This window comes from Oncorhynchus gorbuscha, linkage group LG01 (genome assembly GCF_021184085.1).
Source record: "Oncorhynchus gorbuscha isolate QuinsamMale2020 ecotype Even-year linkage group LG01, OgorEven_v1.0, whole genome shotgun sequence".
In the NCBI taxonomy this organism is placed as follows: domain Eukaryota; kingdom Metazoa; phylum Chordata; class Actinopteri; order Salmoniformes; family Salmonidae; genus Oncorhynchus; species Oncorhynchus gorbuscha.
Window position 1 is genome coordinate 88,757,461 of NC_060173.1, and position 24,402 is coordinate 88,781,862.

Genomic DNA, 24,402 nt, shown 5'->3' on the forward strand with positions numbered 1-24,402 from the left:
GGGACAGAGAGAGAGAGCTGTGAGAGGAGGGACAGAGAGAGAGAGCGGTGAGAGGAGGGACAGAGAGAGAGGGGTGAGAGGAGGGACACAGAGAGAGGGATGAGAGGAGGGACAGAGAGAGAGCGGTGAGAGGAGGGACAGAGAGGGGGATGAGAGGAGGGACATAGAGAGAGGGATGAGAGGAGGGACAGAGAGAGAGGGATGAGAGGATGGTCAGAGAGAGAGGGGTGAGAGGAGGGCCAGAGAGAGAGAGCGGTGAGAGGAGGGACAGAGAGAGAGAGAGCTGTGAGAGGAGGGACAGAGAGAGAGAGTGGTGAGAGGAGGGACAGAGATAGAGAGCGGTGAGAGGAGGGACAGAGAGAGAGAGCTGTAAGAGGAGGGACAGAGAGAGAGAGCGGTGAGAGGAGGGACAGAGAGAGAGAGGGGTGAGAGGAGGGACAGAGAGAGAGGGGTGAGAGGAGGGACAGAGAGAGAGGGGTGAGAGGAGGGTCAGATAGAGAGAGATGAGAGGAGAGACAGAGAGAGAGGGGTGAGAGGAGGGACAGAGAGAGAGGGATGAGAGCAGGGACAGAGAGAGAGCGGTGAGAGGAGGGACAGAGAGGGGGATGAGAGGAGGGACAGAGAGAGAGGGGTGAGAGGAGGGACAGAGAGAGAGAGATGAGAGGATGGTCAGCGAGAGACGAGTGAGAGGAGGGACAGAGAGAGAGAGGGGTGAGAGGAGGGACAGAGAGAGAGGGATGAGAGGAGGGTCAGAGAGAGAGGGATGAGAGGAGAGACAGAGAGAGAGGGATGAGAGGAGGGACAGAGAGGGGGATGAGAGGAGGGATATAGAGAGAGGGGTGAGAGGAGGGACAGAGAGAGAGGGATGAGAGGATGGTCAGAGAGAGAGAGGGGTGAGAGGAGGGACAGAGAGAGAGCAGTGAGAGGAGGGACAGAGAGAGAGGGATGAGAGGAGGGACAGAGAGAGAGGGGTGAGAGGAGGGACAGAGAGAGAGAGGGGTGAGAGGAGGGACAGTGAGAGAGAGCGGTGAGAGGAGGGACAGAGAAAGAGCGGTGAGAGGAGGGACAGAGAGAGAGGGATGAGAGGAGGGACAGAGAGAGAGAGGGGTGAGAGGAGGGACAGTGAGAGAGAGCGGTGAGAGGAGGGACAGAGAAAGAGCGGTGAGAGGAGGGACAGAGAGAGAGGGATGAGAGGAGGGTCAGAGTGAGAGGGATGAGAGGAGAGACAGAGAGAGAGGGGTGAGAGGAGGGACAGAGAGAGAGGGATGAGAGAAGGGACAGAGAGAGAGAGAGGGGTGAGAGGAGGGACAGAGAGAGGGGTGAGAGGAGGGACAGAGAGAGAGGGGTGAGAGGAGGGACAGAGAGAGAGGGGTGAGAGGAGAGACAGAGAGAGAGGGGTGAGAGGAGGGACAGAGAGAGAGGGATGAGAGAAGGGACAGAGAGAGAGAGAGGGGTGAGAGGAGGGACAGAGAGAGGGGTGAGAGGAGGGACAGAGAGAGAGGGGTGAGAGGAGGGACAGAGAGAGAGGGATGAGAGGAGGGTCAGAGAGAGAGGGATGAGAGGAGAGACAGAGAGAGAGGGGTGAGAGGAGGGACAGAGAGAGAGGGGTGAGAGGAGGGTCAGAAAGAGAGGGGTGAGAGGAGGGACAGAGAGAGAGGGATGAGAGGAGGGACAGAGAGAGAGACAGAGAGAGAGAGAGATGAGATGAGATGAGGGACAAAGAGAGATGAGAGGAGGGACAGAGAGAGAGAGAAAGAGAGAGAGAGAGAGAGAGAGAGAGAGAGAGAGAGAGAGAGAGAGAGAGAGAGAGAGAGAGAGATGAGAGGAGGGACAGAGAGAGGTGAGAGGAGGGACAGAGAGAGATGAGAGGAGGGACAGAGAGAGGCCTGAGAGAGAGACAGTTGAGATCAAAAGGATGAGATGGAGAGAAAGGGCTGGAAGAGCCAGATTGACATGAGTCGATACCTGAAAACTACATCCCCCACACTCACCTAAAGTCATTCTGTCCTTCTCTGAGCTCTTTTCTCCTTCCTCCTCTCCCTTCTGTAGGCTGTGTATGTGTTTCCTAATGGGTACCATGCCCTGCCCACCCTTCTCCTGGGGGTGCCGGTCTGCCAGTGCCAGGACTGGGGGTGAACATCGCCAGCCCTCACCCTCTCTGGCACCATCTCTAGCCCCCTCCCAGGCCTCCTGCCCTGGGTACAGGCTCTCCCTCTGGCCCCCACACCTCTGGAGGACTGGGACTCTGTTGTTCCCATAGTCCTGCCTTCCACCTAGACCAGGGAGGAAGATCAAGAGAGGAGAGAAAAAGAGAAGGGCTGTTAAACAGCAGCCAACGTTTATTCTCTTCTAAAGACAGACTATAAAACTTTGATGGGGTATAGAGTGTCAGTAGAGTGTCAGTAGAGTGTCAGTAGAGTGTCAGTAGAGTGTCAGTAGAGTGTCAGTGGAGCTGAAAGTCTAACCGTTCACACCGACACTCCCACTATGGGAAAGAGAGAGAGAGAGAGAGACAGAGTGAAAGAGGGGAGGGGGGAGCTGGAGGAAGCCAGGATTTTTTTTATTTAGGACAAAAACACTAATTTTTCTCCCTCTCTCCTCCCCCATCCACCCCCTGCCATGACCCTGCCACGCCCTTCCCACACAGAGCGTGACGCTCGCTCTCCCTTTCTCTCCCTCTCTCTGCCATAATTAGGCTCCCACGTCAGTCCAGGGCTCGCTTCAATACACAGCTCGGCTCCCCGCCAACACAAGTATCCCCCCCCCCCATCTCTCTCTTTCCCTCCCTCGCACTCTCTCCTTCTCTTTCTCTGGCACAATCTCTATTCCTTTCTAGCTCCCATTCCTCTCTACCATTCGCTTTCCCTCGCTAACTATTCCTTTTCCCTCTCTATAACTTGCCTTGAATCACCCCTCAGCTCTCCCCTCACTCACTGGATCTCATCCTCCCCTCCCCCTTTATTGCCTTGAATCACCCCTCAGCTCTCCCCTCACTCACTGGATCTCATCCTCCCTCCCCCTTTATTGCCTTGAATCACCCCTCAGCTCTCCCTCACTCACTGGATCTCATCCTCCCCTCCCCCTTTATTGCCTTGAATCACCCCTCAGCTCTCCCCTCACTCACTGGATCTCATCCTCCCCTCCCCCTTCATTGCCTTGAATCACCCCTCAGCTCTCCCCTCACTCACTGGATCTCATCCTCCCCTCCCCCTTTATCCTCTTTCTACACAGATAAGCACAAAATGCTCCTTAAAAATAAGACTCTCTCCACGTCTCTCTTTCTCTCACTGTGTGTGTGTGTATGTGTGTTGTGAACAAACCCTGCCTAGCTGAGTGCTGTAAGTTTGCGTGTGTGTGTGCGTGTGTGCGTGCATGTGTGTGTGTGTGCGTGCATGCGTGTGCGTGCGTGCGTGCATGCGTGTGTGTGTGTGTGCGTGCGTGTGCGTGTGTGCATGCGTGTGTGTGCGTGCGTGGGTACATGCGTGTGTGTGTGTGTGTGCGTGCGTGCGTGCATGCTTGTGTGTGTGTGCGCGCGTGCGTGTGTGCGTGCGTGTGTGCGTACATGCGAGTGTGTGTGTGCGCGTGCGTGTGTGCGTACATGCGAGTGTGTGTGTGTGTGTGTGTGTGTGTGTGTGTGTGTGTGTGTGTGTGTGTGTGTGTGTGTGTGTGTGTGTGTGTGTGTGTGTGTGTGTGTGTGTGTGTGTGTGTGTGTGTGTGTGTGTGTGTGTGTGTGTGGGTGTGTGCGTACATGCGTGTGTGTGTGCGCGTGTGCGCGCGCGTGTGTGTGTGTGCGTGCCTGTGTGTGTGTGTGTGTGTGTGCATTGGGTTACTCACCCTCCCTCTCTCCCTGCCTGGCGGTGTGTTGGCAGTGTTCCCACTCTCTTTCTCTCTGCTGGCGGTCTGCCAACTCCTGTCCTGCTACCGCTGCCGACGCAGACACACACACACCCCCGCACTCCTTCTCCTTCAGCTCCAGCTCTGAGAACCGCATCATCGCCCGCTAAACACACACACACGACATACACAGAGAGACACACACAGAGAAAACAGCCATGAAACCCACTAACCGTCTAGCCTCCGCCGCACACACCTCTCTAAACCTCAATCTGGGCTGAACGACTACCGAAGCAAACAACAAGATCACATTGTGTCAAAAAAGGAGGCCAAAACAAAACAGAACAAAGAGAGAGATAAATGAACAAGCACATCCAGACATGGTTAGGTTAGACTAGTGCAGTCAGCCACGGTGAGTCCATGCGATTGCTCTGAGGCCCTAGTTCCTGCCATCTCCCTTCCTGATACATGAACACAGCTAGGAAACACATACGGCTAGCCCTGAGGCTCACAGAGAGAGAGAAGGGGAAAGAGAGAAAAAGAAAGGGAGGGGGAGAGAGAAGGAGTACGCAGTGCAGAGCAGGTGAGGAAAAGACAGAACGAAAGATAGAGTGCAGAGAAAGAGAAAGAGGGAGCAGAACGAGGGTAGAAGGGGAGAGAAAGTGTGTGTGAGGGGTAGAGTGAGATAGAGAAATGTAAAGAACTGACCTCCCAGTTAGCTGCAGGGCGACTTATATTACTCTCCTCTCGTGATATGACTTCCATCTAAGCAATTAGAACGGGGGCTCAATATATCTGTCCATCATTTCATGTAGGTATTGTATGTTAAAATGTTTTTCTCCACATGTCTTTCCATCACCCCCCCCCCCCCCCCCGCCTCTGGGTCCGCAGAACTGCTGGTTTTTCTTCCTCCCCCCACAATCAAGGATTGGCCAATCATTGGCAATAATCAATCAATCAATGAACTACTATTACGTAAAACCAGTAGTACTGAAGACCTGGAAGCTGTGGGATTGAAGCACCCCTTTCATACACAGAAAACATCTAGTAGCCACAGTCCCACCAAGCACACACACACACACACACACAGTCAAATCAAACCAGTGAACCCATCAATAAACACATTAATAAACTGTCAAACCCTTGTTTTCTTAATTATATATTTTTTTCAACGAGAAAGGCAATACAATTATTATTTGTAAATGTATTAAGATGATAGCCAACGTCCAGAAATGTAGCATTTGATAGCTTTGTGTTCCAGCCCTGTATGAGCAAGCATGACAATTAAAGACGAACCAGATGGTTCAAAGGCATGTTTACAACATATGGGTAGACGGGTGGACCAGTAACCAACCAGTAACATAAATGTGCCTCGGCCCTATGCAGATACATCATCAGAGGAGTGTGTGTCGAGCCAGAAATGGTAAACACGTGTGTTTTTTATGTAATGTAACTACACCCACTGGTCTTTAATAGGTAGAAAAGTAGATGATCAATCAATAATGCAGCCAGGTGGAATGGGTTCAATCATGCAGCACTGAATCAGTGTGTGTGTATATGGCGTGCGTGTGTGTGTGTGTGTTCTCATGTGTTCAATATGTGTTCAATATGTGTGAGTGAGAAGCTAGGCACTAATAGCCATTGGGGGAGGGGTGTGTGACCTTGCACAAGGCCGCGGTGGGTGTGGGGTGGTTGGAAGGGTGGGGGGGGCTGCTTAATCAACAAGGGACCCCATCCATCCACCTTCCAGCCCCTCTGGGTCACCTTGGGGTTAAGCACAGCAAGAGGCAGGGTGAACCATGAGGTTACCACTGTCACAATGTGAAGTCCAGCAACACGTGCCTTAGAACCCCCCCCCCCCCCCCCCCCCCACCTCCCCCTCCACACACACACACTCTCATTCTCTCCCGGAGCAAGATGCACAGAGCAGGGCACGCTAACAACTTAACCAATGTCGCCTAGACAACTCACAGGGCTAGGTTAACCTTTGAACTGGCCTTGTACTAAATCACTGACTGTCAACAGGCTTCAAATGTCCTCTCATAAACTCAGAGACAACAGCTAAGGGCTGGGATAAGTCTATAACCCTGGACTAACTGTCACCCCAGTTCAGATATGGGAAGCAGGTATCTAAGACATCATATTGTCTTTCCAAACTACAAGGACCCGCTATGACCCCCTACAATGAGTGGCAGAATTGACCAGAGTAGAGGGTCTGATTCCTGCATGGACCACATTGGAACTGAAATGTAAACTGTGAAAGGCTTCAGATAAATGAGTCATGTTTATCATCACATCCACAGCCCGCCACCCTAACCCACATACGGCCGCAGTTCTCTCAACTCACCTGCAGGGCGCGCTGTTCCCGACTCAGCTTGCTAGAGTCTGCATACAGCTCGGTTGTGACACATTTGATGCGGTCGCCGACGTAGCCTGAAGAGTTAGCAATCCTCTTGGTCAGACTGGTCCTCCGTGAGCCTCTTCGTCCACCCTCTTCGTCCTCATCCCCCTCTCCATGCGACTCCTCTGTGTCTTCAACACTCCCTCCTTCTCTTTCTCTTTCCTTCCCCAGGTCCATGTAGCGATGGATGGGGTGGGAGGAGGATCGTCTGTCCATCTCTTCTCTCTCCTCTCTAGACGTGCGGTCGCCAGGCATGCGGCCACTATCGCCGGTTGTGCGGTCTACTGCGGTGCGGTCACAATCGCCAAGAGTCCAGTCTCTCGTCTTGCGGTCCCCAGATGTGCGGGCACAGCGCAGGGTGCTTTTGCCCTGCTCCCCCTGGTCCCTTGGGTCTGAGGAAGGGCTCTGGCCCTCACGGCTCTCCTCGGCCCGAGTAACCAGTCCTGGGGAGCCCTGAGGTGGGCTCGAGGCCACACCCGGACAGCCCGTCTCCTGGAAGGGCCTGGGTCTCATACAGAGGGTCTCTGGTTGTCTGTCTGTGTGGGTAGTTCTCTGGGTGGAGCTTGGACTGGGGTGGTGATGAAGATGATGATGATGATGATGATGCAATTGGTGTTCTGGATCTCGCTCCACTTCCCTCATGCTTTGGTCGCCATGGCCACACTGGTGTTGGTTGCCCCTGGTGATGGGAACAATGACAGGGAGTGGCGGCTTGTTGGAGGCCGGCGTGGATTCTCCATCTGTGTCGGAGTGTACGAGGTCAATGCAGATGATTCTATCTTTGGAAGGGATACTGGTGCTGGAGGAGGAAAGGGGTCTGGGCTGGCTCCCTCCCCACTCCCCTGCATCTTTATTGCGCTTCACATGGGACCCTTCCCCTGTCTCCACATCACTCCGGCCCCTGTGGGACCCACCAAAATCCTCTTTGAGTCCCCTAGGTTTGTCCTGGCCACGGGACTTGGGCCGCTGATCTGCCCGCTCCAGGGCTTTAGAGTCTGTGTGTGTGTGCATCAGAGGGTGGGCCATCTCCTGGGAGTTGTACGTGAGGTACTCCCCAGCGTAGCTGTGGTATGGTAAGGGGTGTTTGGCTGCCAGGTGGGAGGGGTAAAGGCTGTTACTACCAAGCAGGATGGGGGGAGGGTAGGCAGGGCCCTTCCCTGGCAGAGGGAGAGAGTGGAGGGCCATGCCGTCGGGTACAGAGTAGTGCAGGTATCGGTTGGCGTACACCATGCTGTGAGGTAGGTAGGCCTCGCTCTGGGGCAGGTAGAGGTGGCTGGGTGGGTGCCCATTGGAATTCTCTAGACACGGACGTTTATTATATGGAGACACCTCCCGGGATGTCTCAGCCCTCTTGGTGGCTTTGGGGGGCTTCTCTGTGGAGTTCCTATGATGGCCGGCCATGGGGGAACTTTCTGATTGGCTGGGGCTGTGTTTAGGCCAATCATTATTGGGTTTGGGGGACAAGGGTATTGTGGAGGGGGGATTGAGATTGGAAGGTATTGGGGTAGTATTTGTCTCTCCTACCCTGGGGCAGGATGGACTGCGTTGCTGGGGCAGGACTCTCTCCAGAGCCTTGTGTTTGATGACAGATGGAGAGGAGCCTTTCCCTTGGGTGTCTGGGCTGGGCCTGGGGGGTGGGGACAGGGCTGGGGGTGGGGGTGTGCGTGGGTGGACCCAATGGTGTAGGTGGGTGTAAGGGTGGGCACCACCCAGGAGGAGTGCAAAGTGCTGATCATCTCCGGCCTCTCTGGGGCTTTAGAGGATGTGCTGCTGACCACTGAGAGGGAGTGGGAGGGTAGGGAGGGGGGTGAGAGAGAGAGGGTCTCTTTCAGGAGCTCCCGGCTGGGGAGAGGTCCATACCGAGGCCCTGGGGACCCCAGAGCCTCCATCTTCACAGGGAAGCTGTTAGGAGACAGGCCTAACTCCAACCATCTTCCAGAGAGGTCAAGAGGCTTTGGGTCTGCTGGGTCTTTGGTAGTCGGGGGCTGGTTCAATGGGGCTGGCCGCTCAGAGGATGGTTTAGAAGGGCACTGACTGGGTCTCTTCTCACATCCCCCAGCCCTGTGATCCGACACCCCATCTCTGGGTCTGGGTTTGTGGGGGCTGGGCCGGGCAGGGGATGGGTGCTCTGGAGCCATGCTGCTCACATAGAACGAGTGAGGTATCGTCTGGGAAGAGGAAGAAGAACAAGAGGAGGAAGATAATGGTACTATTCTAGAGACTGCCCTCTGTAGGTCTATGGTGCTGTCTATGTGAGGGGGAGGCAGGGGAGGAGCAGGCTGGGGGAGGCGAGAAGAGGCGCGAGGGGAGGAATCAATTGGAAGGCTACTACTATTAGTATTACTCCCACCACTGCTACCACTACTACTACTACTACTACTACCATTGCTGTTACTGGCTCCTTTGTTGGAGGGGGGTCTACTGGGCTTATTGCTTTTGCTGGGGGATCTGTCTCTGTCTCTGTCTGTGTGGGGGGAGAAGATGCTGGGGTGGAGGGGGTGGCTGGTGAAGCTGCTGCCCAAACGGAGACCCCTCGTGGTGGACACGAGACCCAACACTCAATCCCTTCTCCTGGCAGTGCACAATGGAGGTGGGGGCCACCGACACCGCTGGGATCCTCATGGGAGACCCCACCAGGGGGGAGGAGATGGAGGACGGGGGGTAGGGGGGCATGTAGTAGAGCCTCTCGCCGGCGGAGGCAGCAGCAGGGTTCATGTTCCCCCCCTGGGAGGCACAGAGGGACTGGTAGGCCAAGTGCTGGGGCAGGTAGGGGCTGGGCTGGTTGAGGAACTGGGCCTTGTACATGCTGAGGGCCGCATACTTGGAAGAGTCCATATAGGGGTAGAGGCCCGCCTCGGGGTACAGCCCCCGACTCAGCCCCCAGGGCAGACGCAGGTACCCGCCTGCTCCTGCACCAGCACCCCCCAGACCCAGCTCTGAGTGCTTCTCCCCCCCAGGTCCCACACTTCTCCTGTCCAGCCCTTCTGGTCCCCTATGGAGGCTTGGTGGAGGGCTCTTGTACAGGTCCAGGTAGCCGTTGGTAGGCTTGCTCCGGTCCATGGAAACGTCAGGCTTGTAGAGGAGGTCTGGAAGGCCGTCCCGGTTGTAGCCGAGGGGGAGGGTGGTGGACCCCTCGTGGGGCTTCTCGGCTGACAGCGCTCGGATCCCTGGGTAGACTACGCTGCCATGCAGGCGGAGGCCGTCCCGCATCAAGGCATTGCGGTCCAGCCCCATGGCGGCAAGGGGCGTTAGCCTGGCATCCACCTACAGGAGAAATAACACAGGTTTAAACCACTTATAAACGTGTTATATCCCATTACACATTTCTTGGATTATTTATTTTAATACATTAGTCTCTAAGGTCCACTGATTTATTATTTTAATTTGTCTAGTTATTCTTTTTCTCAACTTGTATTATTTTATTTTTTAAGCACTTTCAAATGCATCCTCTGTAAGAAATGTGCTGAATAAAAAAAGTTTGATTTGATTATAAACAATGTTATACACGTAATATACAAGGTAAACACCACACTTCAACTGGTTATACACGTAATATACAAGGTAAACACCACACTTCAACTGGTTATACACCACACTTCAACTGGTTATACACCATACTTCAACTGGTTATACACCACACTTCAACTGGTTATACACCACACTTCAACTGGTTATACACCACACTTCAACTGGTTATACACCACACTTCAACTGGTTATACACCACACTTCAACTGGTTATACACCACTCTTCAACTGGTTATACACCATACTTCCAACTGGTTATACACCACACTTCAACTGGTTATACACCACACTTCAACTGGTTATACACCACACTTCAACTGGTTATACACCACACTTCAACTGGTTATACACCACACTTCAACTGGTTATACACCACACTTCAACTGGTTATACACCATACTTCAACTGGTTATACACCACACTTCAACTGGTTATACACGTAATATACAAGGTAAACACCACACTTCAACTGGTTATACACCACACTTCAACTGGTTATACACGTAATATACAAGGTAAACACCACACTTCAACTGGTTATACACCACACTTCAACTGGTTATACACCATACTTCAACTGGTTATACACCACACTTCAACTGGTTATACACCATACTTCAACTGGTTATACACCACACTTCAACTGGTTATACACCACTCTTCAACTAGTTATACACCACTCTTCAACTGGTTATACACCATACTTCAACTGGTTATACACCACACTTCAACTGGTTATACACCACTCTTCAACTGGTTATACACCACACTTTACACCACACTTCAACTGGTTATACACCACTCTTCAACTGGTTATACACCACACTTTACACCACACTTCAACTGGTTATACACCACACTTCACCTGGTTAAACACCACACTTCACCTGGTTAAACACCACTCTTCTAGGGAGTTTTTCCTAGCCACCGTGCTTCTACACCTGCATTGCTTGCTGTTTGGGGTTTTAGGCTGGGTTTCTGTACAGCACTTTGAGATATCAGCTGATGTACGAAGGGCTATATAAATACATTTGATTCGATTCAACTTGTTATACACCACATTTCAACTGGTTATAAAGCACTCTTCAACTGGTTATACACACCTCTTCAAATTCTTATAAACCACTCTTCAGCTGGTTAAACACCACTCTTAAACCGGTTATACACACCTCTTCAAATTCTTATAAACCACTCTTCAGCAGGTTAAACACCACTCTTCAACTTGTTATACACCACACTTCAACTGGTTATACAAACCTCTTCAACTGGTTATACACACCTCTTCAACTGGTTATACACCACACCTCAACTGGTTATTCAACACACTTCAACTGGTAAAACACCACTTTTCAACTGGTATACACCACATTTCAACTGGTTATACACATCTCTTCAACTGGTTATACGCCACAATTCAACTGGTTATAAACACCTCTTCAACTGGTTATACACCACTCTTCAACTGGATATACACACCTCTTCAACTGGTTATACACCACTCTTCAACTAGTGTATACACATCACTTTAACAGGTTAAAAACCACACTTCAACTGGTTATACACACCTCTTCAACTGGTTATACACCACATTTCAACAGGTTATACACCACTCTTCAACTGGTTGTACAAACCTCTTCAACTGGTTATATACACCTCTACAACTGGTTATACACCACTCTGTAACTGGTTATACACCACTCATCAACTGGTTATACACCCCCCTTCAACTGGATATACACCACTCATCAACTGGTTATACACCCCCCTTCAACTGGATATACACCACTCATCAACTGGTTATACACCACACTTAAACTAGTTAAACACCACACTTCCAATGGTAAAACACCACTTTTCAGATGGTTATATACCACACTTCAACTGGATATACACCACACTTCAACTTCTTATGGCTGGGGGGCAGTATTGAGTAGGTTGGATGAATAAGGTGCCCAGAGTAAACTGCCTGCTACTCAGGCCCAGAAGCTAAGATATGCATATTATTAGTAGATTTGGATAGGAAAACACTCAGAAGTTTCTAAAACTGTTTGAACGATGTCTGTGAGTATAACAGAACTCAAATGGCAGGCAAAAACCTGAGAATAAAATCCACCCAGGAAGTGGGAATTCTGAGGTTTGTAGGTTTCAAGTCTTTGTCTATCCAATATACAGTGTAAAATTTGGTCCGATTGCACTTCCTAAGGCTTCCACTTGATGTCAACAGTTTTTAGAACCTTGTTTCGGCCTTCTACTGTGAAGGGGGAGCGAATAAGAGCTGTTTGACTAAGAGGTCTGGCAGAATGCCATGAGCTAAGTCATGCGCGCGGCCGTGAGAGTGAGCTGCGTTCCTTTTCATTTCTAAAGAAAAAGGAATTGTCCGGTTGGAATATTATTGAAGATTTATGATTTAAAAAACACCCTAAAGATTGATTCTATACATCGTTTGACATGTTTCTACAAACTGTAATGGAACTTTTTGACTTTTTGTCTGGACTAAGTGTCAGCGCCTCGTGGATTTGGATTTGTGAACTAAACGGGCAAACAAAAAAGAGGTATTTGGACATAAATGATGGACTTTATCGAGAAAAAAACCCCACATTTATTGTGGAACTTTGATGAAGATCATCAAAGGTAAGTGAATATTTATGATGCTATTTCTGACTTCTGTTGAATCCACAGCATGGCGGGTATCTGTATGGCTTGTTTTGGTGCCTGGGCGCTGTACTCAGATTATTGCATGGTGTGCTTTTTCCGTAAAGCTTTTTTGAAATCTGACACAGCGGTTGCATTAAAGAGAAGTATATATTTAATTCCACGCATAACACGCATATTTTCATCAACATTTATGATGAGTATTTCTGTAAATTGATGTGGCTCTCTGCAAATGTCCCGGATGTTTTGGAAGCAAAACATTACTGAACATAACGCGCCGATGTAAACTGAGATTTTTTGATATAAAAATGAACTTTATCGAACAAAATATACATGTATTGTGTAACATGAAGTCCTATGAGTGTCAGCTGATGAAGATCATCAAAAGTTAGTGATTAATTTTATCTCTATTTCTGCTTTTTGTGACTCCTCTCTTTGGCTGGAAAAATGGCTGTGTTTTTCTGTGACTTGGCGCTGACCTAACATAATCACATGGTATGCTTTCGTCGTAAAGCCTTTTTGAAATCGGGCACTATGGTGGGATTAACAACAAGTTTATCTTTAAAATGGTGTATAATACTTGTATGTTTGAGGAATTTTAATTATGAGATTTCTGTTGTTTGACTTTGACGTCCTGCACTTTCACTGGCCGTTGTCAAATCGATCCCGTTAACGGAGGAAAAGAAGAAGATAACCAGTTAAAGAGTGTTGTATAACCAGTTAATGTGTGTTGTATGTTCAGTTGAAGTGTGGTGTATGTTAAGTTGAAGTTTGGTCTATAACCAGTAGAAGAGTGGTGTGTAACCAGTTGAAGATGTGTGTATAACCAGTTCTAGATGAGTGTATAACCAGTTGAATAGTAGTGTGTAACCAGTGGAAGAGTGGTGTGTAACCAGTTGAAAAGGTGTGTATAACCTGTTGAAGAGGGTTTATAACTATTTGAAGAGTGGTGTATAACAATTTACAGCGGTGTGTATAACCAGTTGAAGTTTGGTGTTTAACCAGTTATACACCACACTTCAACTGGTAATACACCACACTTCAACTGGTTATACACCACACTTCAACTGGTTATACACCACTCTTCAACTGGTTATACACCACATTTCAACTGGTTAAACACCTTATCAATTGGTTATAAACACCTCTTCAACAGGTTATACACACCAATCTTCCACTGGTTATACACCACTCTTACACCACTCTGCAACAGGTTATACACCACTCTTACACCACTCTGCAACAGGTTATACACCACTCTTACACCACTCTGCAACAGGTTATACACCACTCTTACACCACTCTGCAACAGGTTATACACCACTCTTACACCACTCTGCAACAGGTTATACACCACTCTTACACCACTCTGCAACAGGTTATACACCACTCTTACACCACTCTGCAACAGGTTATATACCACTCTTACACCACTCTGCAACAGGTTATACACCACTCTTACACCACTCTGCAACAGGTTATACACCACTCTTACACCCCTCTGCAACAGGTTATACATCACTCTTACACCACTCTGCAACAGGTTATACACCACTCTTACACCACTCTGCAACAGGTTATACACCACTCTTACACCACTCTGCAACTGGTTATACATCACTCTTACACCACTCTGCAACAGGTTATACACCACTCTTACACCACTCTGCAACTGGTTATACACCACACTTCAACTGGTTATACACCACACTTCAACTGGTTATACACCACACTTCAACTGGTTATACACCACACTTCAACTGGTTATACACCACTCTTCAACTGGTTATACACCACACTTACACCACTCTGCAACAGGTTATACACCACACTTCAACAGGTTATACACCACACTTCAACTGGTTATACACCACACTTCAACTGGTTATACACCACACTTCAACTGGTTATACACCACTCTTCAACTGGTTATACACCACACTTACACCACTCTGCAACAGGTTATACACCACACTTCAACAGGTTATACACCACATTTCAACAGGTTATACACCACACTTCAACTGGTTATACACCACACTTCAACTGGTTATACACCACACTTCAACTGGTTATACACCACACTTCAACTAGTTATACACCACACTTCAACTGGTTATACACCACACTTCAACTAGTTATACATCCCTCTTCAACTGGTTATACACCACTCTTCAACTGGTTATACACCACACTTCAACTGGTTATACACCACTCTTCAACTAGTTATACACCACTCTTCAACTGGTTATACACCACTCTTCAACTGGTTATACACCACTCTTCAACTGGTTATACACCACTCTTCAACTAGTTATACACCACTCTTCAACTTGCTATACACCACTCTTCCACTTGCCTTATACACCTGTAACATGTTATACACATGGTGTGACTTCACTTGTGTGAGGTATGAGGGTATGGTTAATGTGCCTTAACCGTATTATAAACAGTGTTATAACACTAATATACATCTTATACATGGATGACGCACCATGCTTTGTGTGATGTGGTTGCCTTCTCTTAAATCCAGGTTTCTCTGGGTCCCCGCATCACTAACAGGTACTCTCCTGGAAAGAGAAAATACATGGTCAGAATAATTTGTACACACACACACACACACACACACACACACACACACACACACACACACACACACACACACACACACACACACACACACACACACACACACACACACACACACACACACACACACACACACACACACACACACACACACACACACACACAGTGGTGTGGCAGTGGTGTGCGGTGCTCTAGTTAATGACAAGCTTAAAGGCTTGAGTTTTCAATAGCAGCAACAACAGAGAGAGAGGGTGAAGGAAGGGCAGCAAGGTGGCGAGAGGGTGTGATGTATCTGCTATAGCAACATCTATCCCGACCCACTCACAACACACACATACACACATAAATACACACCCGCCAGCTGAAGTAGTCCCCCTTCTACCCCACGCTCTCAATTCAGCACCCCCCCCCTGCCTACCCAGGGAGTAGACAACGTGCATTGTGGGGCCCAGGCCATTCAGTCACGTTCTCCACACACTTGTTCGCTCTAGCCTCCTTGACCCTCTCTCTCTCCCTCATTCTTTCTCTCCCTCCATTCTGGCAGCCAGCTAAGCGAGGGACCATCATAGTTCACAGACCACTCCAGTGGGAGGCCATGCAACCTTTGCTACAGAGCACTAGATCGTACACACACACACACAAACACACTAAATAATAAACAAACTCCATGAAGATGTATTTCAAAACCCAGAATAGGAAAGTGTTCCCTTCTCAGTTAGCCCACACAGTAGAAAATGGCCCAAAACCGGTGTCTCTCTCACACACACTCACTCACACACAGCGTCAGAACTCAATACGCAATTCGTTGTGACCTTTGTATGATGAAAGTGCTGGTTGCGTCGAGTAAGATGTCCCAAATCAGTCAGTCAGTCAGTCAGTCAGTCAGTCAGTCAGTCAGTCAGTCAGTCAGTCAGTCAGTCAGTCAGTCAGTCAGTCAGTCAGTCAGTGAGTGAGTGAGTGAGTGAGTGAGTGAGTGAGTGAGTGAGTGAGTGAGTGAGTGAGTGAGTGAGTGGTGAGTGAGTGAGTGAGTGAGTGAGTGAGTGAGTGAGAGAGAGAGAGAGAGAGAGAGAGAGAGAGAGAGAGAGTGAGTGAGTGAGTGAGTGAGTGAGTGAGTGAGTGAGTGAGTGAGTGAGTGAGTGAGTGAGTGAGTGAGTGAGTGAGTGAGTGAGTGAGTGAGTGAGTGAGAGAGAGAGATACTCGGCTCCTCCATCATTGGAAAGAAACGTGTCTGTGGCTCGAGCTGCTTCGCCACCGGCATGCCGCTTTTATTACAGTGACCCCAAGCTCATTAATCACCCTCTCCTCGCTCACCCTCTCCTCGCTCACCCTCTCCCTCGCCTGCGCAGCTCCTCCCTTCCCCCTCTTCTTCCTTGCCTAGAGGCTTGAGCACAACCGAATCCTGCCTGGCTTGCCCGAACAACATCTGCATGAGATGAAACTGAAAACTCTTAAGGTGCCCGCATACTAGGTTCTGTTTGCTCCTAGCAGAAGAACTTGGCTAGACGAAGTGAACGTCTGTGCCTCACATACGCCCTTTAACTATAGACATTCGCTTGAAAAACAATAAAAAAGTTGAGTGTTTGTCCCTCTTGAGACACCATAGCAACAAAATAGCCAGTAGACACTTCCTCAAAATAGTCTGAATTCATCTAAGATATATCAAGACATCTATAATAGATTTTTACGTTTTTGCCAAGGAGCTCTTAGTTGCATAATTTTACATCTGACTAAGATTTTAGCGCAGTATTTCTCAAGTGAAAAAAATGTGACTGAATACTAGCAGTCTCTCGTTGAATGAAAACAAACACTTGATTGAAACATCCTATCCATAGTTCCCACTCTTACTTGGACTACTACGGTTGACCAATCAATGACGAAGGGGTGTAGACTTCGGCTACCGAACTTAGGCAGCCGGCGTCAGAGCGAATCAGTTGGATGGGCATTCAGTTTCCATAAGGGGCAGATTTGTGTACACGCTTGCTCATTAACACTAGAACTGCTGGGCCTCGAGGGACCCCCCTTCAAGCTAATTGTGACTGCAACATTCTAACAGTGTAATTAATGCATTTCAAATATGCAATCGCTAAAACAGTCATGAAACAGGAAGCATATGTTTTGGAACACGGTAACAGCTTATTTTTATAACAACATAATTTTTTTTTAAAATGTAATCACCAATTGTGAATGAAGAACAGGGTGGGCCACTCTATTTGATCATTATATGGTGGGATGGGACATGCCATACTCCAGACTGCATCAGATACATGGGCCACACATACCAAGACAGAGGGGCCCTGTTTCCCTTGCATCCTTCTTTCACCGGCGTCTCGGGCAAATAAATGATCAGTATTTTCAGATTTTATTTGGACGGGCAAGGAGGTACGGTAGGCCGGGCCAGGCCCCCTAAGGACGCCAATAATGCCGGGCCCTGCCCCTGCCGAACACCAAAACGGAAAAAAAACGTCACAAAATGTCATCATAATATATGCGTGAACGGTTTCCAAGCATGTGACAGGCTTTATGTCCTGTCATCCCGGATGGCACGGACCCTTTATGTCCTGTGTGTGTGAGAATCAGGTCCGAGGAAGTCCACAGCCCAAACAGCCGGGATCGTTGTTTTTCCTGTCCTGCCACATCGTCACTTGCACTGTTTTTTCCACACACTCACCGAAACCCTTGTCAGGGGGACTGAATTCAGCAGTCGGAAGGGGAAAGACAAAAAGAGTGCAGCCAGATTGTATGTCAACTGAGGAACATGGAGAGGTTGAGAGGAGAGAATAGAGGGTGGAGGAGTGGCGGAAAGGCAAACTGACCTCTCCTCCATGACCATCCCATACATTTGGGCCCTCTCGTGACTCATCCATGGGGGAACCGTTCCGTACATCTGTGTAGCGGAGAGCATGTCATCCCCTCATGGGACAGTCCATCTTAAAACACCTCCAACCGACGAGCGCTCTGCAAGACAGTTAATACCAAACGGTGCTATGACGCTCTCCGTCAGTCCATCCATGTAGGCCTAAACTCACAATATTAAGCAATAAAGCACATTAAAAGCCTACATAAAACAGCAGAGTGCATTAGGCCTACAAAGAAACCTGGAAGGTGTGGGGTTACAGATTTCGATTGTTCAATTGGCTTAAGGGATCGGCAACACAAGATTGATTAAGGCGAACGGGGTTCAAAATCAAATCTAATTGTATTGGTCACATGCGCCGAATACAACAGATGTAGACTTCAACGCGAAATGCCTACAAGCCCATTCCCAACAACGCAGAGTTAAAAAGTAAGAAGAACATTTGCCAAAAACATTCTGACAGCAAAATAATAGCAAGGCTATATACAAGGAGTACCAGTACCGACTCAATGTGCAGGGGTACGAGGTAGTCGAGGGAATGGAGGTAATACAGTATGTACAGTACCAGTCAAAAGTTTAGACACACCCTACTCATTCAAGGGTTTTTCTTAATTTGTACTATTTTTTACATTTTAGAATAATAGTGAAGACATCAAACTATGAAATAGCACATATGGAATAGTGTAGTAACCAAAAAAGTGTTAAACAAATCAAAATACAAATCAAAATACAATACAGATTTGAGATTCTTCAAAGTAGCCACCCTTTGCCTTGATGACAGCTTTGCACATTCTTGGCAATCTCTCTACCAGCTTCACCTGGAATGCTTTTCCAACAGCCTTGAAGGAGTATGCTGAGCACTTGTTGGCTGCTTTTCCTTCACTCCACGGTCCAACTCATCTCAAACTGGGTTGAGGTTGGGTGATTGTGGGCCAGGTCATCTGTTGCAGCACTCCATCACTCTCCTTCTTGGTCAAAGAGCCCTTACACAGCCTGGAGGTGTGTTGGATCATTGTCCTGTTGAATAACAAATTATAGTCCCACTAAGAGCAAACCAGATGGGATGGCGAATCGCTGCAGAATGCTGTGGTAGCCATGCTGGTTAAGTGTGAATTTTAAATAAATCACAGACAGTGTCACCAGTAAAGCACCCCCAAACCATCACACCTCCTCCTCCATGCTTCACGGTGGGAACCACACATGCGGAGATCATCCTTTCACCTACTCTGCATCTCACAAAACACGACTGTTGGGAGCAAAAATCGCAAATTTGGACTCATCAGATCAAAGGACAGATTTCCACCGGTCTAATGTCCATTGCTCATGTTTATTGGCCCAAGCAAGTCTCTTCTTATTATTGCTGTCCTTTAATAGTGGTTTCTTTGCAGCAATTTGACCATGAAGGCCTGATTCACGCTGTCTCCTCTGAACAGTTGATGTTGAGATGTGTCTGTTACTTGAACTCTGTGAAGCATTTATTTGGGCAGCAATTTCTGAGGCTGGTAACTCTAATGAACTTATCCTCTGGGTCTTCCTCTCCAGAGGCGGTCCTCATGAGAGACAGTTTCATCATAGAGCTTGATGGATTTTGCGACTGCACTTGAAAAAACGTAACGTTCTTCAAATTTTCCACATTGACTGACCTTCTTGTCTTAAAGTAATGATGAACTGTCGTTTCTCTTTGCTTATTTGAGCTGTTCTTGACTTAAAATGGACTTGGTCTTTAACCAAATAGGGCGATCTTCTGTATCCCACCCCTACCGTGTCACAACACAACTGATTGGCTCAAATGCATTAAGGAAAGACGTTCCACAAATTAACTTTTAACAAGGCACACTTGTTAATTGAAATACATTCCAGGTGACTATCTCATGAAGCTGGTTGAGAGAATGCCAAGAGTGTGCAAAACTGTCATCAAGGCAAAGGGTGGCTACTTTGAAGAATCTAACATCTAAAATATATTTGGATTTTTTTTAAACACTTTTTTTGGATACTACATGATTCTTCTATATGTGGTATTTCATAGTGTTGATGTTTTCAATAATATTCTACAATGTAAATGTGTCCAAACTTTTGACTGGTATGGTAGATATATATTTAATATACAGGGTATAAATTTAAAAGGTGTTTTAGATATTTCTTAGGATAGAGAAAGATAATGGCAGCTTTAGACACTTTTCATGTCAAGGGAGGGTTTCTCTACATTTCTGTAGGTTTATAAGGATAGGCTATATGCTACCTGTCTACCATGCCTAGGCCGTAAATGATTTACAGTGTCCGAGGCCGGAATGTTTCGACAGGTACGCCTCTTCAATGCACAGTAAATAGTAAAAGAACCAGCTGCGCATCTTTGAAGAGCTAGTTGTGTATGTGTGTACAGTGTGTACAGTGTGTGTGTACAACAGGAGGAAAAGCCAGACCACGTCGACGCCCATCCCTGGTGCTAAGAATAGTTTGCACAACAAACATCTCTCGACGGCAATCCATCAGGCCGCAGCCATGCGGCAGGCAGACCGGAGAGGGCCGGTCGGGCTGCGCTTATAAAACAGACCGCTGGAGCGGAGCACGATTCGCACTATTAAACCACCGGGTGTTTTTAGCAAGTGTCATCAGAGAGGGAGAGAGACAGAGGAGCAAGAGAAAATAGAAAGAGAGAAAAGAGCGAGAGAGAAAAGAGAGAGAAGAGAGAAAAGGAAAATAAAGAGAAGGGAAACAGTGGCGCACAAACAACCTTGTGAATTCCATCCAATATGTATTTATTTATCTTCCTCTACGATTTTCAAATGACTAAAACACTGTACATAGCTGATAATATAACACTTGAAAATGTAAAAAATATTTTTGTAACATTTTTGAGAGCAATGTTTTTGGTTGATGTTGTTACATTTGTTTCTTCTCACTTGTTTTTATTTCAATTGCTTTGGCAATGTACACATGTTTCCCATTACAATAAAGCCCATTTGAATTGAATAAGCGGGAGAGAGAGACAAAGAGAGAGAAAGAGAGAGAGAAAGGGCAAACAGCGAGAGAGATCTGTTCCAGTCCGATCTCGTTTCCAGTTACTATCACGACTTCAACTCCATCTGACCTGTCATATGCGGAGGAACAATAACGTCCTCACCGCCAGCGCTCAACCAACCCCCAGGCTGCCCTCCTTTCAGTTGTTATACCTCAGGAGAGAAGAAAGGAAGCTGTGTGTGTGTGTGTGTGTGTGTGTGTGTGTGTGTGTGTGTGTGTGTGTGTGTGTGTGTGTGTGTGTGTGTGTGTGTGTGTGTGTGTGTGTGTGTGTGTGTGTGTGTGTGTGTGTGTGTGTGTGTGTGTGTGTGTGTGTGTGTGTGTGTGTGTGTGTGTGTGTGTGTGTGTGTGTGCGTGCGTAGCAGAGCAGTAGTATGGGTCATCAACTCATAAATATCTCGTCTTTATACACACAACTGGCTAAACTGTTCTAGAGATTCAACTAAATGTAAATGTTTAGGCTATGTGACATATATGCTGATATATGTTCAAAACAACAAACACATTATATTGATGTGGGTGGCGTAGGCTACAAATCTGGAAATGTGTCCATTTTTCCGTGCCTGGCATGCTGCTGTGCAAGTCTTTCTCTCTAGGCTCGAGCGAACTGGGACGAGGAGGGCGGGGGGAGTGGGCCCGGGGCCATCTCTCTCTGGAGCGCAGAGGCTCGAGCTTCTGCTCTAAAAAAAAAATGCAGTGTGACGCAGGATAATCTCCGCAGCGACGGGGGTGAGGAGTGAGGATTAACACGGATTAATGCACACACCACTACGCAGGACTCGGGTGTGTGTGTGTGTGTGTGTGTGTGTGTGTGTGTGTGTGTGTGTGTGTGTGTGTGTGTGTGTGTGTGTGTGTGTGTGTGTGTGTGTGTGTGTGTGTGTGTGTGTGTGTGTGTGTGTGTGTGTGTGTGTGTGTGTGTGTTGCCAAAACGAAAAGAAAGCGCATACCACTTGGGTGGACCGAAAATAAAACAACGAAAACAAAGCTCAGAATGGTTTTAAAGTCACGTCTAGGGATTCGCATATTGCAATCTATTTTTTTAACCTTTATTTAACTAGGCAAGTCAGTTAAGAACACATTCTTATTTTCAATGACAGCCTACAAACAGTGGGTTAACTGCCTGTTCAGGGTCAAAATTTGTACCTTGTCAGCTCGGGGGTTTGAACTTGCACCCTTTCGGTTACTAGTCCAACACTCTAACCACTAGGCTACCCTGGCGCCTATTCAGTACTTCAAAATGAAAACTGCATCTTTGCCCATAATGCCAGGAGGGCCCTATCATTTTTGTCGTTTAAGGTAATATAAATATTACAGATTGGAAGTAAAATAATAGTTCTCAATGTGTCTTTTGATATATATCACATATTTATTTTATTCCTTTGTCACATTCATTACCAGGATCATTATACCCGACAAAAGACAACAAATGTAGCAATCAATCCTTTCCCCAGGGTCCTTGCTCTCCGGGATCCTACCCCATTGCTGTTGGTTACGGTTATGGAGAGGTTAGGGTAGGAACGTCCTAACTATCTCGGATAGAACTAGCCCTTTCTCCAGTCCCCCAGTGTTCTCGTACACTCTCGTGCGTAACAGCACATCTCGAGAGACACGCAGCTGCCAAGAGAGAGAGAGTGTGTGTGTGTGTGTGTGTGTGTGTGTGTGTGTGTGTGTGTGTGTGTGTGTGTGTGTGTGTGTGTGTGTGTGTGTGTGTGTGTGTGTGTGTGTGTGTGTGTGTGTGTGTGTGTGTGTGTGTGTGTGTGTGTGTGTGTGTGTGTGTGTGTGTGTGTGTGTGTGTGTGTCAGAGAGAGAGACTGGTGTAGGGAAACTCCGAGACAGCTCCCTGTAGACAGAGAGAGAGAGAGACGTGGGCAGGCCTCCAACATTTCTACGCACGGAATACTAGCGAGGCACGATAAGCAGCCAGCAGCAGAGCGCACAGGGGCGGATAGGGGGACTAAACCGCGCAGAGGAGGGCTTTCACTTCCCACTCCACATGATACAACAATCCCGTAGTCAGTATGCAGCAGTTTATTCCGTAACACACAGGGACTGAATGTGAAAGAAGAGGACAGTGTCACAACATGACCATGGAAAGTCTGAAATTTTATTCCAGAAAAAAATTACACAACCAAGTCTGAATCACTCGTAATCACAACAATGTAGCACACTATATCCAGTTGTCAACACATTATCAGCACGGGGACGACTACATATGCATCTATAATTCCCATATAGCGAACACGTGATGACCAATGAAATACATAACCCTACAACGGGGACATTGTGTCCATGCACGCAGTCCCGTGGCAGAGGGCGTGAGGAGGTCGAGGAGAGAATGGACAAGAGAGAGCTACACTATAGCGCGCACACACACGGGGGAGAGAGAGAGAGAGAGAGAGAGAGAGAGAGAGAGAGAGAGAGAGAGAGAGAGAGAGAGAGAGAGAGAGAGAGAGAGAGAGAGAGAGAGAGAGAGAATGGCTGTTTAAAACAGCTGTCCATTATTTGCGCGCGGGCTGTACACAGGGCCTCTCGCCCTCCCGCCACTCAGGCGAATGCAAGTCAGTGCTGGAGGACAGTCCGGGAGCATGACCGCCAACAACGCCGACATTGTGTGACCCGTGCTGTCACTGGAGAACCGGTGACGGCCGCTGAACCATGCCATTCATCCCGTGCCAAATTAGTACTAAATGGACCTTTTATGTCCCCAGGGGGGTCAGGATTGTAGTAACAGGGATGCGCATGTTAGTCGCTTTAGGCTTATATCATCAAAATAAATCAATCGCAACATGTTTTTTGATTAATTGAGCACTGTTAATCTGACAATACTATTGGAAATTAATGTTGAAAGTTCCATTTATATTCCTAAAACTTAAGTTGAAAATGATGCTGTAGATGCTTCCTGTTGACAAGACATTTTGATAAATAGCCCAATGTCAAAACACTGTTTTAACGTGTCCAAATCAATAACCGATATGAAAAAACAGTTTGCGATATTGAAAACATAAAATGTACTATCTTCACATACTCTACATATTTATCATAGTTATCAAACGCAACAATAATAATAATATTTGTATTTATTTTTTAAACGAACCACCTTATAAACTGCACACGAACCAAAAACCCAATAAAGTGCCAATAAATCACTGATTATGGGGGAAATCCAGTTGTATTCACTGTTGAAACTAACTCAACAACATAAAACATGCAAACTGGAGATTTTGTGGATCACTGGTTAGAGAACCTGTAGAACACAACTACATTTTGGAACGTTGCATTGTGATTTGTGGGTCCCAAAACAGAAATGCATCACTTGTGTCAATAACTCCTATCCATATCACGTTGAAATCAATTGTGCAAGAGGGGGAGATGTGGTTCCTGTTCAAACGAACACAGCTCAAAAGCCACAGGGAATCTGGGAATAATATGTACATCACTGGATAGAGGACAATTTGTAGAAGACACTTAACTACATTATGATATGTTCCATTTGAATTCAAGTGGGTCGCCAATGTGGTAACACAACACCT

At 47.6% G+C, this 24,402-nt stretch overlaps 1 protein-coding gene across 1 annotated transcript in view; it reads right to left on the minus strand.

Annotated features, from left to right (window-relative positions):
- Positions 1-24,402, minus strand: part of LOC124045612 (BCL-6 corepressor-like) — an 88,205-nt gene that overhangs the window by 57,584 nt on the left and 6,219 nt on the right. The window contains 8 exon segments of the mRNA XM_046365030.1: positions 1,992-2,273; positions 3,835-4,000; positions 4,543-4,599; positions 6,182-7,862; positions 7,910-8,667; positions 8,669-9,499; positions 14,909-14,984; positions 17,817-17,958. Of these exon segments, the coding sequence (XP_046220986.1) occupies positions 1,992-2,273; positions 3,835-4,000; positions 4,543-4,599; positions 6,182-7,862; positions 7,910-8,667; positions 8,669-9,499; positions 14,909-14,984; positions 17,817-17,905 (3,940 nt within the window). The 5' untranslated portion in view covers positions 17,906-17,958.